The sequence below is a fragment of the Sus scrofa genome, chromosome 13 (assembly GCF_000003025.6).
Source record: "Sus scrofa isolate TJ Tabasco breed Duroc chromosome 13, Sscrofa11.1, whole genome shotgun sequence".
Taxonomy (NCBI): Eukaryota; Metazoa; Chordata; class Mammalia; order Artiodactyla; family Suidae; genus Sus; species Sus scrofa.
Window position 1 is genome coordinate 121,602,661 of NC_010455.5, and position 18,623 is coordinate 121,621,283.

At 37.8% G+C, this 18,623-nt stretch overlaps 1 protein-coding gene across 14 annotated transcripts in view; it reads left to right on the forward strand.

The window, feature by feature from the left end:
• Positions 1-5,486, forward strand: part of KLHL24 (kelch like family member 24) — a 43,314-nt gene extending 37,828 nt beyond the window's left edge. For 12 of the 14 annotated variants that reach the window (XM_021069905.1, XM_021069902.1, XM_021069901.1 and 9 more), the window contains one exon: positions 337-5,447. In XM_021069905.1, coding sequence (XP_020925564.1) covers positions 337-537 — 201 coding nt within the window. In that variant the 3' untranslated portion in view covers positions 538-5,447. Of the gene's footprint in view, positions 1-336 lie in introns of all 14 variants that reach the window. The other 2 variants (XM_003132561.5, XM_021069908.1) reach the window with 2 other exon arrangements.

Genomic DNA, 18,623 nt, shown 5'->3' on the forward strand with positions numbered 1-18,623 from the left:
ATAGTAAAGAACCTTCCTGTAATAGAAGCAACTCTTCAAGAATGTTTTCGTTCAACTACCATTAAGTTAATTAAAACCCTTCTTTCAGTCTATCACCCCCTCTTCACCTCCCATATCTTGTCCCCAATTATTGACATATATTCTATCTTAACACTCCCTTCACCTATGCAAAATTATCTAGTACTCATATATAGAACAGGCATTGGGCAAAAGGGAGCTTATTTCATGTCTCCTTTTTTTTGACTGTGTTAAGGCATGTCTTATTTCACTTTTCAGTTTGCTACCAAATCCCTTACCATCAACAGCTAATTTTTTTTTTTTAATTTGGTTAAACAGGAAAACTGTGGTATGTCTGTGTGTAATGGTAAAATATATATCCTGGGTGGAAGACGGGAGAACGGAGAAGCCACAGACACTATTCTCTGTTATGATCCTGCAACAAGTATCATCACAGGAGTAGCTGCAATGCCTAGGCCAGTATCCTATCATGGATGTGTGACTATTCATAGATACAATGAGAAGTGCTTTAAGCTCTAAAGCCAGGATACCTCACCCAAGAAACCACACCCATCCAAGATGAGAGGTTTTAAAAGCTCCAGAGTGGGGACTTGACATATCTCCTTTATGCCATATGCACAAAAAGCAAAAATAATAATTGTGGTGCCTTTCTCCTCAAAATATCAATCTTTCAAACTGTAATAAAGCCTTTCCTGTAATTGTGGGAAGAAATTATTGTTGTTGAAGGTAACAGTGATCTTTGTTTGGGCTTTGAGAGTGTACCTTTGTGAGTATTTGTAGAAAACCTGTGTGGAATAGAGAAATAATGTCTGCCTACATACATACCTTTTAGGAAATTGTGACTGGTCTCTTCATTTATGTATGTTTATCTGCAAGACTGTATATTCCTTATTTTGTCATGTATGTATATATATATATAAATAGAAAATGGCATGACAAGGCTTCATTTATGTTGAATCATATAATGCTTAGAATGCAAAGAATCATTCTGAGGGGGAAAAAATCTTTTAAAAATCTTTGTCACCAAAAAACATATCCAAATTGATTAATTTTGGTTTTTTTTCAGATTGATAAAAATGTAATGACAACAATCTGAGTATCATATAATACTGAATTATTGTGACTTCATTCTTAGATTTGCTTTCTTATGCTAAAGATATTTCTTTGGGAGGAGATACAAAAGCAAGTGCCCTTAAAGTAGGGATTAAAATTACAGGTTAGTTCCTAAGAAAAAATTATCTAAGACCGTTGAAGGGAAAATGACCCACTGTGGCTCTCAGAAGTATTTATGTATCATCTCTAAATCCTCTAAGGGAAGCACCTTTTCTTGAACCTGGCAGAAGAGTTGAAATCCACTTTCCATTATTATCTTGTGAAAAACAGGGACAGATTTTCTCCCTAGCCCAGTAGGGTTTGACCTCAATTAGTATGGTGCTTTGGGTGAGGACCTCTTCCTGGTTATCCCACTTTCTTGTAAACAGCTAAAAATCCTGGGAGTCTCTACTGTTAAGCTGCCCTTAAAGGATAAAGCAGGGACCACCTCTCTCAGTGGGTCCATATTTCTTTTAAAATTAGCTATCTATAGAAACTAACAGCAGTAGTTTCAGTCTTCTAAGATAACTATTTCATTTGGTACCCATTGTGTAAAATATTGATCAACGTTCTCAAGCTCCTCTACATCAAATTGCCTTTGTCTAGATGTTTCAACTTCAGTTTATAAAGCTTACTAGTTTTCAGAGAAGAATGTAAAAATTTTTTCTAAGGTAAATGGAATGGCAGGAACTAGCATAAGTGATTATCATTATTCCTGGGAGACAGGTATAATTTACAACGATTTAGGGATGTTCCAGGTAGCCTGCTGTTTTTCAACTTCCCAGGCACTATTGTCATCTCACATCATAATTATATACTCCTTGTCATAGGAGAAATGATGCACATATGTGATTATAGTTCACCAGATTTCTGTTAAAACCATGATAGTAATCAAAAGCCTAATATTGATAAACTACTCCTTTTTCCTCGTTTTAGAATGATACAGAGATTTCAGATAAACTCTGCAGCATCAACGTTAACACGTAGCTGGAATCTGAATTCTGAGGAAAACTAAAAAGCTTAACAAATTTTTAGGGAATTTTTATTTTTCAAATCTTAATTTGAAGTGATATGTGCCTCTGTGTGATGATAACATCAAAGCAATTCAGAAACCAGTTTTCTACCATTTTAGTTGAAAGATAACAGTAGATATATTGGGATGCTTATATAATTTTAATTTAATTTTAGAGTAAACCTCTACTTCTGCATCATACCCTTTGTAGATAATGGAACCTATTTAGTTCAGACATTCTTTGTGGTATATGAGATAATGTATGAGAAAAGTGTTTTTTTTGTAAATGCTGAGGATTATACAAATAATACTTGTTATTTTGTGTATTTGTGAGATCATGTCCATCCATAAAATCAGACACTTCACACAAAAAAAGACTTTTTCATCATAGCTTGTATTTTAGTACTTCTATTATAAAAGTATTAACTATTTACTTGTATTTTGTTATACATTTATTTTCAATATTCATGTGTTTATTGTAGTAAATTTGAAATGAAATCCTATAAAATATAACTTGTTTAAATGTGGACCTCATGCCAATATTGTTTAATTTTTTTCTCTGCATAATTTTTAAAGAATTAATTAAGTTAGCCACCAGGAACTTGGCTTGAATCCTATGAAGTTAAAGTAACAATTTTTTTTTGTTTTTTTGCCACATCCATGGCATACAGAAATTCCCAGGCCAAAGATCAAACCCAAGCCACAGCCATGACAACACCAAATCTTTAACCTCTAGGCCTGCAGGGAATTTAAACAAAAATTTAAAGTAACAAATTTTTAAAGCTACCCAACTGATACTTTAATTTCCTTTAATTATTTATCTTCCTTTACTGGTTTTTGATAAATAAAGTTAGCATTGATAAACTAATACAGAATTTTAGGATATAATTAGTATATCAAAAAGGTTTATCAACCAAATTAGTGTCAGATTATATTGGTGTCATCATGGAGGTGACAGATTTTCTTTTGGTGGGTTATGTTCATATAAGCCTTTGGATTAGTATGTATGTATATACATGTATATATATATGTATATAGATAGTATGCTCATCTACACACATTTATACAAACACCAAGAATTTCATCAGTTTGTGATGGTCAGAAAAAGGCACATAAAGTAAAAATTGACCTTATTAAATTCAATCCCAGAAGTTTTTAATTTGGGCATTTATAGAATACTTTTAACATGAAAATACATGAAAGCATGATGACTAGTGTATACAGTCAGAATCTATATAACACAGTTTTATAAGATAAGAAAATAAATTCGAGGGAGATACAAGTTTGCTAAACCTAGCCATGATACCTCAGTGGGAAAGGAATTCAAAGTATGTTTTGTGGATCAACAGAAGAGTACAGGGCTTTTTTCATGGACTTTATTCCCTTTTCATGTGTTCCTATATGTGAGTGGGCTATGAAGTGGTCTAGTTTTTACAAGGCCTTTGCCACTCTAATCTTCCCACTGACTTTTACTGCACATGTGTGAAATGGTAGCCTATTGGATCTTCAGTAAACTTTTTTTTCCCTAGAGATGGAAATATAGGTATTATTCCATTTAAAGCAGGTGTTAAGAAGAAAATGATGTAAATACTCAGGGAGGGTATTTTCATTTTTGCCTAATTGGAGTGTTTAAAGTGCCATAACTACATAACTTTCAGTTCATGATTCTAGAGTAAATTTAATTTGGTAAAGGGGCTTCACACATGGCGGTGGTTAAACATTCATTTTTTATAATTAGAAAGAAGGAAGCATTTTGTGGACTGATACATTTTCTCTTAGTGAATATGAATTGTTTCTGTATCTCTACTGTCATACCCTTTTTGAAACTCAGGAAAGACAAAGGTTCAACTATACTACTTTTGTCAATATGCAAACCAGGTGTGTTTTTTTTTTTTTTTTCCTGTTGTCTGGATATGGCAATAGATTTTTTTTTTTTTTTAATGATTGCTGTGAGAACCCGTACATGAAAAGAGGGGTTAAATCGTTGGTGTGTGCCTTTTGTTTCTTGAGATTTATATGTGGAAAAGACATCTTCTACTCCCGACTGTATTTTCAGAGAAGAGATTGCCATTTATGTGGTGCCAAGTGATAATGTCTCTCAAAGGCTTCCTGTGGACTGCCTTTATCTTCCTAAACTCTAGACACCAGTTAACCTCAATAATTTTGGCCTTATTAGATGTTCTTATGCATTATATTGAAAGCCAGGTTTACGTCACCTCACCCCAGTATTCCTTTTAGTGGAGTAAATAAATTTACCGTACCAAGAAACCAGAATGAGGCAATTTGGTTGGTCTTTAAGTCAGTAGGTTTGACTAGCTAGCTATCCTTACTGTCACATCTAACGCTAGGCATCAGAAACCACTTGAGCCAGGAGTGTTGAATTGATAATTCCAGAGACATTTTCAACATACTTCAGACCTTTGAAAAAAATTTTTTATGAATGTTTTACATTTGTGTGATTGCCTTAGATATTAAATTTACTTAGTGCTAAAGATCATCCTTAGTTTTTTTAAATAGCAGTAGTTATAACTTATTTTATATATTGTCCCAAAGAAAGAAATTTATTTTAATGTTTTCAAAACAACTGCATCTGAATTTATGTGCCTTAAGTTCTCTAGTGCTATTTCAACTTTTTTTTTCTTTTTTTTTTTTTTTTTTCGGTTTAGATAAGTTTCGTATTTGTTTTCTACAGAGTAAATTTCCCTTCTTACATTTTTTAATGAGAACTGACCATGTGGTTGCTTGGCAGAAAGAATGTTAAGAAAGGTTTTTGAGTGTTTTGAGTTTTTATGTTTGGGGAGGTTTTTTGTTTGATGCCAAGGTGCTTTTTAAGATACTAAGAAAAACATCTATGTTACATTGATTAAAACCTTTGTAAACATCATTTGCAATATCTGTATCTAATGTCAAAAAAGTAAATCTACTTGTTGTTTTCTTCTTATATACCATTTTTTTCCCTCTATAGTCTCTTTCATTTATCTTTCTTGAAAAAGTTCTTATTACTCTTTGCTTCTCTAACACCCATCCCCACAGTTTCTTTAAATCTCGTTGAGAGTTTCTGGAGCTGAGACAACACAATTACAGAGTTGAAAAAAGTATAATGTGCTTTACAACTTGTACAGACCTGTGGTAGCCAAATGTCATTTGCTTTCTGAGAAAGGCTCCAGAATCTTCACTGTAGAAAAAAAAAAAAAACGTATTTCTTTGTCTCAGTTCAGTTGCAGCACACTAATACTTACATGTCTTGTTTAAATATACTTTGTGCATAGTTTTCTTTAATTTTTTAAAAGTTGTGTATCTAATAAAAAATGTCTTTTAGCCATTATTACTTGATTATGGTTGTATTAAATTTTATTTACAAAAAAACTTGTTTTTTTGTCTTAAATATATTCAAGTGGCTGTTTGAAAAAAAGAGTAGGCAAAATTATAAATTAATATATGTATTTATTGGTATGTCCACGAAGTAACTAGAAGGATAAATACAAAAAACTGAGAACATTGATGTGTATGAGGAAATGGTGGCTTAGGGATAAGTAAAAAGGAAACTATACCCCTATAAAATTATGTGTATGTAATCATATTACTATATATATATATATATATAATCAATTTTTTAGTCTGAACCCCAGGGAAGTATTACAATAATATTTGAAAAAATTTTTAATTACTGGAAAGTGACCCATAACATTTGCACTATAGTGTTCTTTGGATTTGGCTCTCAGAAATACCCTTATGGTAATACCAAGAATAAAGAAATTTTATTTCAGGTGTTGAAAAGAGGGCATGTTACCACAGAGATAATGTCTGATTTTACATTAGCAAAAGTAAAATTTTGAAAAGACATATTACAGAAACATAAACAAAACTTAGCTTTTTATGCTTAGTTTTTAAATTGTGCCATCAAAATAAAATGGCAGAGTTCCCGGCGTGGCTCAGTGGTTAAGGAATCTGACTAGGAACCATGAGGTTGCGGGTTCAATCCCTGGCCTCTCTCAGTGGGTTGAGGAACCGGCATTGCCATGAGCTGTGGTGTAGGTCGCAGTTGTGGCTCAGATCCTGTGTTGCTCTGGCCCTGGCGTGGGCCGGTGGCTACAGCTCTGATTAGATCCCTAGTTTGGGAACCTTCATATGCCGTAGGTTCGGCCCTAGAAAAGACCAAAAAAAAAAAAAAAAAAAAAAAGCAGAGTATGTCTTAAGTGTTAAAGCTGTTTTCATTTCACTTAACTGCTCTGTGAATACACCTGCAAAGTGGATGGGCATCATCAGATCTGATTCCAACCAGTGACCCATTCTTTCCTTATCTAGAAAATGCAGTCATAATACTCAGCTAACAGGCTTGTTGGATAATGGGATGTATGTTGAAGAGTGAACGCAGTTCTGGCACAGAAGACAAGACTATAAATGGTTCCTTTCTCCTTGTCTTCAGGACAAAAATGCAATATGCAAAGTCAGGGAAGGAGTTTAAATAATCAAAAGTATTTGTTAGCTTATATTTGAGAAACTATGGGCAATGAGTAAACAATAAAAGCCTCTTGGAGTTCCCTTGTGGTGCAATGGGTTAAGGATCCAGCTTTGTCACTGCAGTGGCTCAGGTTGCTGCTGTGGTGTGGGTTTTATCCCTGGCCCAGGAACTTCCACATGTTGCAGAGGTAAGGAAAAAAAAAAAAAAAAGAAAAAAAGAATGGAAGTCTCTTGTAATTTAAATTTTTTCCTAAAAAGACCAAAAACTTATACTCTTAACAGAATGAGGAGGGATATGGGCTAAATCCCGCCTTCTGCTTCTCAGCTATTTATTAACTGTTAATGAAGACTGAGAAAATAAAAAGGCATGATTTCCTCCTAATTATGTTGGTTTCTTTTTCTCTATTTTAGGATGTTTTGACATCTTTGGGGGACCTTGCTGGCTGGAGAGAGACTGCTCCTCCCAGTACTAACTAATTCTAAGAGGCTGTAAACAGCTTGTCAGTAAGGCCAGCTTTCATGCATAAACCAACCAATCTTTGGAGTTCTCTTCATGGCTCAGTGGTTAACGAATCTGACTAGAAACCATGAGGTTGCGGGTTCGATCCCTGGCCTTGCTCATTGGGTTAAAGATCCAGTGTTTCTGTGAGCTGTGGTATAGGTCGCAGATGCGGCTTGGATCTGGTGTTGCTGTGACTGTTGTGTAGGCCGGCAGCAACAGCTCTGATTAAACCCCTAGCCTGGGAATCTCCATGTGCCATGAGCGCAGCCCTAGAAAAGACAAAACAAAACAAAACAAAAATCACAAAACACACCAGCCAATCTTCTGTCCAAATCTCCAACCATCTCCTTTAATAACACATACCAAGCCAACATTCCCCCCACCCTAAATCACCCTGGGTCCAGGAACCAGATGACTTAAGAACCACCCCAGAAACACCCCCCCCTTCCCCGTGACCCCAGACCAGCCAGAATTATCCAAACTAGCCAATCCTAAACTGTTTACTGTTCCATGCCTTTCCATGGAAATGCCAGTAAAGACTCTGACCTAAGCTTTCCCCTCATTTCTTTCTGCCTCCTGACTGACACTGGTGCTTCCCTGTGACCCTGCACAGTACACTGCACCTCTTTTTTTTTTTTTTTTTCACTGCACCTCTTATCTCTAGGGGAACTGTATGTAAGTATGTATGTGTGTGCTTAATTTTTCTTTTTAGGATCATACCTGCAGTATATGGAAGTTCCCCAGCTAGGGATTGAATCAGAGGTGCAGCTCCCAGCCTACACAGCAACAGCAACACAAGATTCAAGCCACATCTGTAACCTGCACCACTGCTCACAGCAAAGCCAGATCATTAACCCATTGAAAACGAGGCCAAGGATCAAACCCTCATCCTCATGGATACTAGTCAGGTTCATTACCATTGAGCCACAATGGAAACTCCTAAGGGAACTGTAGGCAATATTAAACTTTTCTTTCAATGGCATTGACCACTCCATGTTGTCACTCAGTCACCTTTATAAATTGACTCACAATCACTTGTTCATTTTCACAATTTACTAGCATGCTCAGTACAGAGGTGCTTAATGTTTTAATGAATAAAACCACCAAGTCTTATTTTTATAGGAGCCTTTATAGACCTTAAAATAGGATTTTTGGGTCATAGTTTGATAAACATAATCAATACATAGGTATATAACCAAAGTGCTAAAGAGGGATCAGTCCAAATAGTCAAAGCATTGAACTCCCATATCTTTTTTAGAGAAAAACACATCCATATGATAAAAGTTGGCATCTTGTCCAAATGGAAGGAGGAAAGAGGATTTTAAAAGATTGTATTTGGAGCTCCCTTGTGGCTCAGCAAGTTAAAGATCCAGCGTTTCATTCGGATCCCTGTGGCTCAGGTCACTGCTGTGGCACAGACCTGATCCCTGGCCCTGCGGCATGGCCAAAAAAAAAGTGATCATGTTTACTTGCTTAACACCATTCTAATGAGATTCGGTAGATGATACCAAAGAGAGTAAGACTTTATAGGAATTCAGAGTCTGCAGGTGAGTAAATAGAGGAGGTAAAACAAAACAGAAAGCAACCTGCCAAGAAGTTCTAGAGTGGTGTGACAGCTGTGGAGATGGGCCTGACTGACCTCTGACCACAGGGAGCATAATTGACCAAATGATGCCCCAGCTGCTGGATTTGAACTCCATCTCACATTTGTGCAGAGGCCATACCTCCTGCCAGCTACTTCCAGCCGATGACTTGCAGCAGGGATGCAAAGGCACATGTTCCTGGGAGACATGTCTCTTCTAAAGGTGTATTTGAGCCCCAGGACTCACTTTCTGTCTCATCCAAACAAACTTCACTAGACCACATGGCAATGTAAGATGCTTCTATCCAAACTTCTTTCTCTCTGTTCTTCATTTGCTTTGGGGATCTACTGGCTCTTTCAGCCTTCCCTCTCTCCCCTTTTAAGCTTTCCCTCCAGGGTATTTTCTTGCACATTTTTATTAAAATCTGTGCACATTTGATCACATTTTGGCATCTACTTCTCAGAAGACACAGGACTAGCATCCAGGGCAACTGAGGAAAACAATCCCTTGGCAATCGTTGCCTTAAGGATAAAATAGCACCCTGGGAGTTCCCGTTGTGGCTCAGTGGTTAACGAATCTGACTAGGAACCATGAGGTTGCAGGTTCGATCCCTGGCCTTGCTCAGTGGATTAAAGATCCAGCGTTGCTGTGAGCTGTGACGTAGGTGGCAGATGCGGCTCAGATCCCAAGTTGCTGTGGCTCTGGTGTAGACTGGTGGGTACAGCTCCGATTCAACCCCTAGCCTGGGAAACTCCATATGCCACGGATACAGCCCTAAGATTAAAAAAAAAAAAAAAAAAAAAGACCAAAAAAAAAAAAAATTAGCACTGCGGAGTGATTCACTAAACCCGGTTTTCTGAAAAGTCCTAGCTGTTAGACTAGGTTTGGTGGAAACATAATGTGAAAATAGGTTCTGAAGTCAGAACTGTGTTCAAATGCCAGCTTTAGCATTTACTGCTTGTGTGTGTTTGGCAAGACAGTCAAACTTTCTGGGCTTCAATTTTCCTCTCTTCCTACTTAGGCTTGTTGTAAGGATTAAATTAGAATGTAAAAACATGTACAGTCTTAGCAAGCAGCCCTTCCCTGATTCCCATGCATCTCTTTACCTGACAGAAAGATTCTGTAGGGTAGGGCCTGTCTTATTAGGTTAATTCCACAGCCCCTTACCCAGTGCTTGGCAGCAATTGGAAAGAAGAGACTAAAGCCTGATACTTGGCAAAGGTACTTAAGCAGGAATGGTAATTATTCACAGCTGAGATATTCATTCATTTATGTATTCATTTATTTACTTGACAAACACTGGAGGCCTTAATATAGAATATTTCCTCTGGGACTGCAGTGATGAATGTGACTGTCCCTGTCCTCAAACTTTATAGAATGATGGGAGAAGCAGACGTATGAACAGATAAGTTCTATGTAGTATGATAGAGGAAGTTATAGGATTCCAGGTATAGAGAACTGTGTAAATGGGAATAAAGAGCCACCACTCTGTATAATAAAGAGATTATATGGTTTCTTCTTTCCGATTGCTGCCCAGCACTACATAAGGTACTGTGGGATGAATCTAAGACAGGACCTGCCCTCTAGAGCTTTTTGTCAAGCGAGGAAATACATAGCAATTAGGGAACAACTGCTTACTGAGACACAGAAATAACATTACACTAATATCTGAGTTTGTTTCATTTTTCACTTCACAACTTGTTTCAGTATACCTACCATTTTTAAGATTGTTTAGTAGCAAATTTGACATCTGACTCAGAATCTTGCTCTTTCATTTTGATTTCTGCCATTATCCTGGGCCATTAAGCATATGGGACCCATCCCTTTGCTCTGGCCTCACATTGTTCTGACCTCTAGTCAACAGATCTTCACTCCCACTCATCCAAGTAACACACAAGGCCATTCCTCAGATCATCACCCAGAATCACTTTTCCTATGAAACTTTCAACCCTAAAGACTTTCTGCATTTCGCCACAGCCTTCCCTTCCTTCCATCACTCATTCTATGACTTTCCTTGTGAATTTATCCCGATCTCCAGTCTTCTAACACACCTTCACGCAGGTCCCTGGGTTACCCACTATCCCTTCCCAGCCTGCATTCGGTCATCACAGTGTCATTCCAACACTCTCAAACAGGACCCCAAATTTGCTCACCCTTTCACTCTCCCATTCCACTTACCCTCCTACTGCCTCCATGTGTATCAACCCATTGGTTTGCCTTCTATGCTCCTACTGTCAAGCTATTGAGCACGAGTAGAGAAAACCAGTTAGCTGAAATTTATATCTTTAAAATTTTGTCATCTTAAACTTCAACTGGGAAAAATATTCCAGGCAAGATTTTCAACGTGTAACTACCCTCTTCTCTTTCCTTTCTCTATAACAGCTTGCTCACCACTCTCCAGGCCTACTCCACTGCCTTCTCTTTTGTTCTCAGCCGTTGATCTCACCCTCCCCTTCAAAGATGTAAAGGACACGGAGTAGAATCCCTCCCCTGATACTTATTCCTATCCCCTTTCTTTTTCAGGATTTAGGTATCTCTCCTGCAACTGAACACTGAATCCCACTCATTCAGCATCTGAGGGACTTCCACCCTCTCCTTCCCTGATTTTCAACTTCTCTCTATGAGCACATTTAGCCTCTCCCTTATTTATTTATTTGTTTATTTATTTATGTCTTTTTAGGGTTGCACCCATGGCACATGGACATTCCCAGGTTAAGGGTTGAATCGGAGCTGCTGATGCCAGCCTACATCACAGCCAGAGCAATACGGGATCCAAGCTGTGTCTGTGACCTACGGACAGGTCATAGCAACACTGGATCCTTAACCCACTGAGGGAAGCTAGGGATTGAACTCACATCCTCATGGATATTATTTGGGTTAATAAGTGCTAAACCACAACAGGAACTTCCTCTCCCATCTTTAAAATCCTTTCTGCAGGAGCTTCCATCGTGGTTCAGTGGAAACGAATCTGACTAGCTTCCATGAGGATACAGGTTCCATTCCTGGCCTTGCTTAGTGGGTTAAGGATCCGGCGTTGCCATCAGCTGTGGTGTAGGTAGCAGACGCAGCTTGGATCTGGCATTGCTGTGGCTGTGGCATAGGCCAGTGGCTATAGCTTCAATTTGACCCCTAGCCTGGCAACCTCCATATGCCGAGGTGTGACCCTAAAAAAAAAAACAAACAAGCAAACAAAAACACACACACAAAAACTCCCTTTCTGCAGCCTTGAGTTCCTTTATGATTCTAACCTCTTTTTTAAAAAGTTTCTCCTTTGCTTTACTTCTTAAAATACCACGATCTGGCTCATATTTTCACACCACTACAGAAATCACACTTGCCAAGAGCTCCAATTACATTTTTGTTGCTAGATTCCAAGTTCTAATATTATTTTGCAAATTTGATGCTCCTGATGACATTTTTCAATCTTCGCAATAGTCATACTTTTACTTCTCTTTCATGGACATTTCCTCCACTTTGGCCCTAAATCCTTAGTCATCAGATTTTCCTTCTTACCTGCAAATAATTATCCTGGGTAATTTTATCCACTGCTATTATTCCAGTTATGACTGTATTTGATGGCTTCTAAATCTAAATGTTCAGACAAGATACTTTTTTTTTCATTACTCAATGAATTTATTACAATTATAGTTCTACTATGATCATCACAATCCAATTTTACAGGATTTCCATCCCAAACCACCAGCACATCCCCCACACCTCAATCTTTATCCTTTGGAAACCATAAGTTTTTCAAAGTCTGAGTCAATATCTGTTCTGCAAAGAAGTTCGGTCCGTTCTTTTTTCAGATTCCACATGTCAGTGATAGCATTTGATGTTGGTATCTCATTGTCTGACTGACTTCACTTAGCATGATAATTTCTAGGTCATCCAGTTTGCTAAAAATGTTGGTATTTTGTTCATTTTAATGGCTGAGTAATATTCCATTGTGTATATGTACCACCTCTTCTTGATTCACTCCTCTGTCAATGGACATTTAGGTTGTTTCCATGTCTTGGCTGTTGAAAAGAGTGCTGCAATGAACATTGGAGTACATGTGTCTTTTTGAATCATGGTTTTCTCTAGATAGATTCCTAGGAGTGGGAGTGCTGGGTCAAATGGTAGTTCTATGTTTAGTTTTCTGAGGCATCTCCATACTGTTTTCCACAGTGGTTGCACCAATTTACAATCCCACCAACAGTGTAATAGGGTTCCTTTTTCTCCCTCTCTCTCCAGCACTTCTTGTTTGTAGACTTTTTGATGATGGCCATTCTGGCTGGTATAAGGTGGTACCTCATAGTGATTTTGATTTGCATTTCTCTAATGATGAGTGATGTTGAACATCTTTTCATGTGTTTTTTGGCCATCCTTATATCTTCTTTGGAGAATTGTCTGTTTAGATCTGTCCATTTTTTGATGGGCTTTTTCGTTTTTTTTGGTAATGAACTGTAGGAGGTGTTTATAAATTTTGGAGATTAATCCCTTGTCTGTCACTTCATCTGCAAATATTTTCTCCCATTCTGTGGGTTGTCTTTTCATTTTGTTTAGGGTTTCCTTTGATATGCAAAAACTTTTAAGTTTAATTAAGTCCCATTTGTTTATTTTTGTTTTTACTGTCATTACTCTAAGAGGTGGCTCTGAGAATATGTTACTGTTGTTTATATCGGAGAGTGTTTGGCCTATGTTTTCCTCTAAGAGTTTTATAGTATCTGGTCTTTTATATAGGTCTTTAATCCATTTTGAGTTTATTTTTGCATATGGTGTTAAGAAGTGTTCTAATTTCATTCTTGTACATGTGGCTGTCCAGTTTTCCCAGCACCACTTATTGAACGGGCTGTCTTTTCTCCATTGTATATTCTTGCCTCCTTTGTCATAGATTAGATTGCTGTAGGTGCGTGGGTTTAATTCTGAGCTTTCTATCCTGTTCCACTGATCTGTATATCTGTCTTTGTGCCAGTACCATATGGTTTTGATGACTGTTGCTTTGTACTATAGTCTGAGGTCCAGGAACCTGATTTCTCCATCTCCATTTTCCTTTTTCAGGATATCTTTGGCTATTCTGGGTCTTTTGTGTTTCCAAACAAAATTTAAAATATTTTGTTCAAGTTCTGTGAAAAATGTCCTTGGTAATTTGAGAAGGACTGCATTGAATCTATAGATTGCCTTGGGTAGTATAGTCATTTTGATAATATTAACTCTTCCAATCCAAGAGCATAGGATATGTTTCCATCTATTTATGTCATCTTTGAGTTCTTTCAGCAGTGTCTTATAGTTTTCAGAGTACAGGTCTTTTGTCTCTTTAGGTAGATTTACTCCTAGGTATTTTATTCTTCTGGATGCAATGGTAAACAGGAATGCTTCTCTAATTTCTCTTTCTGATCTTACATTGTTAGTATATAGAAGTGCCATCAATTTCTGTGTATTAATTTTGTATCCTGCGACTTTGCCAAATTCATGGATGAACTCTAACAGTTTTCTGGTAGAGTCTTTTGGATTCTCCAGGTATAGTATCATGTCATCTGCAAATAGTGGTAGTTTTACTTCTTCCTTTCCTGTTTGGATTCCTTTTATTTCTTTTACTGCTCTGGTTGCTGTGGCTAGGACTTCCAAAACTATGTTGAATAGTAGTGGCGAGAGCGGACATCCTTGTCTTGTTCCTGATCTCAGCAGGAATTCTTGCAGCTTTTCACCATTGAGAATGATATTAGCTATGGGTTTGTCATATATGGCCTTGATTATGCTGAGGTAGGTTTCCTCTATGCCCATTTTCTGAAGGGTTTTTATCAGAAATGGGTGTTGGATTTTGTCAAAGGCTTTTTCTGCGTCTATTGAGAGGATCATATGGTTTTTATTCTTCAGTTTGTTAATGTGGTGTATCACACTGATGGATTTGCAGATATTGAAGAACCCTTGCATCCCTGGGATAAATCCCACTTGATCATGGTGTACAATACTTTTAATGTATTGTTGGATGTGGTTTTCCAGTATTTTGTTGAGGATTTTTGCATCAATGTCCATCAGTGAAATTGGCCTGTAATTTTCTTTTTTTTTTTTTTTTTTTGTGGTATCTTTGTCTGGTTTTGGTATCAGGGTGATGGTGGCCTCATAGACTGAGTTTGGGAGTGTCCCTTTCTCTGCAATTTTTTGGATAGTTTCAGAAGAATAGGTGTGAGCTCTTCTTTAAATGTTTGATAGAATTTGCCTGTGAAGCCATCTAGTCCTGGACTTTTGTTTGTTGGAAGTTTTTTTAATCATAGTTTCAATTTCAGTTCTTGTGATTGGTCTGTTCATCTTTTCTCTTTCATCTTGTTTTAGCCTTGGAAGATTGTACTTCTCTAAGAATTTTTCCATTTCTTCTAGGTTTTCCATTTTATTGGCATATAGTTGCATATAGTAGTCTCTTATGATCCTTTGTATTTCTGGGATGTCCGTTGTTACTTCTCCTTTTTCATTTCTAATTGTATTGATTTGAGTCCTCTCTTTTTTTCTTGATAAGTCTGGCTAAGGGTTTATCAATGTTGTTGATCTTTTCAAAGAACGAGCTTTTCGTTTCATTGATCTTTTCTATGGTCTTCTTTGTTTCTATTTCATTGATTTCTGCTCTGATCTTTATGATTTATTTCCTTCCACTAACTTTAGGTCTTGTCTGTTCTTCTCTCTCAAGCTGCTTTAAATATAAAGTTTGCTTGTTAATTTGAGATTTTTCTTGTTTCCTGAGGTGGGCTTGTGTTGCTGTAAACTTTCCTCTTAGAACAGCTTTTGCTGCATCTCGTAGGTTTTGGAGTGTCGTATCTTTGTTATCATTTGCTTCTAGTTATTTTTAAATTTCCTCTTTGATTTCTTCAGTGATCCATTGGTTATTTAGTAGCATGTTGTAGAGTCGCCACATGTTTGTGGTTTTTTGCAGTTTATTTCTTGTTGTTGATTTCCAGTCATATAGTGTTGTGGTTGGAGAAGATGCTTGATATATTTTCAACTTTCTTAAAGTTCCCGAGGTTTGATTTGTAGCCCAGGATGTGATCAGTCTCAAAGAATGTTCCATGTGCACTTGAGAAGAATGTGTATTCTGTTGCTTTTGGATGGACTGTCCTATAAATATCTATTAAGTCCATCTGGTCTAATGCTTCTTTCAGGGCCTATGTTTCCTTATTGATTTTCTGTCTGGATGATCTGTCCATTGCTGTAAGTGGGGTGTTAAAGTCGCCCACTATTATTATGTTATTGCCAATTTGTCCTTTTAAGGTTCTTAGCAGTTGCCTCATATATTGTGGTGAAACTATGTTGGGTGCATAGATATTTAAAATTGCTATATCTTCTTTTTGGATTGATCCTTTGATCATTATGTAGTGACCTTCCTTGTCCCTTAAAATATTCTTCATTTTAAAGCCTATTTTTTTCTGATATGAGTATTGCTACTCCAGCTTTCTTTTGATTCCCATTTGCATGGAATATTTTCTTCCATCCTCTCACTTTGAATTTGTATGTGTTCCTAGAAGTGAAGTGGGTCGCTCGAAGACAGCATATATATGGTTCTTGTTTTTGTATCCATTCAGCTAGTCTATGTCTTTTGGTTGGGGCATTTAGTCCATTAACATTTAAGGTAATTATTGATATGTATGTTCTTATTGCCATTTTATTAATTGCTTTGGATTTGTTTTTGTTGTTCTTTTTTCTTCCCTTCTTCTCTTGTTCTCTCTTCTTCTGGTTTGATGACTATTTTTAGTGTTGTATTTGAGTTGATTTTTCTTATTTGTGTATCAATTGTGGATTTTTGGTTTGCAGTTATTCTGTAGTTTTGATATAAGAATCTCTATATATAAGAGATTGTTTTAAGTTGTTCGTCTCTTAATTGCAAGTTCATCTCCAGTGTCCTGCATTTGTACCCTCCTCTTCTCACGATTTCTGATTTGGTGGCATAATTGTGCATGGATGATTTTGTATCTTTACTGTATGTATACCTTTACTGATGAGCCTTGTCATTTATAGTATTTTTGTTTCTGGTTGTGGCCTTTTCTTTTCTGTCTAGAGAAGTTCCTTTAGTATTTGCTGTAAGGCTGGTTTAGCGTTGCTGAATTCTCTCAGCTTTTGCTTATATGTGAAGGTTTTGATTTCTTCAAATATGAATGAGAGCCTTGCTGGGTAAAGTTACCTTGGTTGGAGGTTTTTTCCTTTCATCACATTAAGTATATCATGCCACTCCCTTCTGGCCTGCAGAGTTTCTGCTGAAAAATATGCTGATAACCTTATCAGGGTTTCCTTGTATGTTATTTGTTTCTTTTCCCTAGCTGCTTTCAAGATTTTCTCTTTGTCTTTAATTTTGGTCAGTTTGATTAATGTGTGTTTCGAGGTATTCCTCCTTGGGTTTATTTTATATGGTACTTGTTGTGCTTCCTGGATTTGAGTGAGTAGTTCCTTTCCCATATTAGGGAAATTTTCAGCTATTATCTCTTGGAATATTTTTTCTGTCCCCTTTTTTCTCTCTTCTCCTTCTGGCACCCCTGTAATACATATGTTGGTGCATTTAACATTGTCCCAGAGTTCTCTGGGACAATCTTCATTTGTTTTCAATCTTTTTTCTCTTTTCTGTTCTTCATCCATAATTTCTACTAATCTGTCCTCCACCTCGCTTATTCGTTCTTCTGCCTCCTATATTCTGCTGTTGGCTGCTTCTAATGAATTTTTTATTTTAATTATTGTATTTTGCATCTCTTCATGTTTAAGTTTTATATCTTGTATCTCTTTGCTCAGTGTTTCCTGTAAGTTATCCATCTTTGCCTCCAGTTTATTTCCAATGTCTTGCATCATCTTCAGCATCAACAGTCTAAAATATTTTTCCTGGAGGCTGAGAATCTCATGATCACTTTGCTGTTTTTCTGGGGTTTTTCCTTTCTCTCTCATCTGAGTTACAGTTCTCTGTCTTTTCACTTTTACAGGTTTTTGGTGTGGTGACCTTTTGACAAACAATAGAATTGTAGCCTCTCTTACTTTTGGTGTCTGCCCCCTTGTGGCTGAAGTCAGTATGGGGGCTTGCTGTAGGTTTCCCGATGGGAGGGGCTGATGCCTGCCCACTGTTAGGTGGAGCTGATTCCTATCCCTCTGGTGGGTGTGGCTTTGTCTCTGGGTGAGATTAAGGGCAGTTGTGTGCCTGAGGGATCTTTAGGTAGCCTGTTTTCTGAGGGGCGGGGCTGTGATCCCACCTGGATTGTTGTTTGGCCTGGGGCTTCTCAGTGCTGATGGCTGGAGCCAGATTTTCCCAAAATGGCCACCTCCAAGAAAGGCATGCTGATGAATATTCCCAAGAGCTTTACTTCCAATGTCCTTCCCCTACAACAAGCCACATTCACCCCTGTTTTCCCAGGATGTCCTCCAAGAACTGCAGTCAGTTTTGACCCAGATTCCTATGGAGACTTAGCTTTGCCCTGGGAGCCAGCACACGTGAAAGTTTGTGTGTGCCTTTTAAGAATGGGGTCTCCGTTTTCCCCAGTCCTGTGGAGCTCTTGCACACAAGCCCCACTGGCCTTGATGCTCCGAGGGCTCTTTCTCCCAGTGCCAGATCCCCACACATGGGAGTTTGATGTGGGGCTCAGAACTTTCACTTCTGTAGGTGATTATCTGTGAAACAATTACTTTCCAGTCTGTGGGGCTTCCCACCTGGGAGGTACGGGGTTGCTTATATCAAGTAATTGCCCCTCCTACCTCTTGACGTGGCCTCCTCTTTTTCTCTGGAGTAGGATATCTTTTTTTTTTTTTTTTTGGCTTTTTTTGGCCATTTCTTGGGCCGATCCCATGGCATATGGAGGTTGCCAGGCTAGGGGTCCAATTGGAGCTGTAGCCACTGGCCTACACCAGAGCCACAGCAACTCGGGATCCAAGCCACATCTGCAACCCACACCACAGCTCACGGCAATGCCCGATCCTTAACCCACCCAGCAAGGCCAGGGATCAAACCCTCAACCTC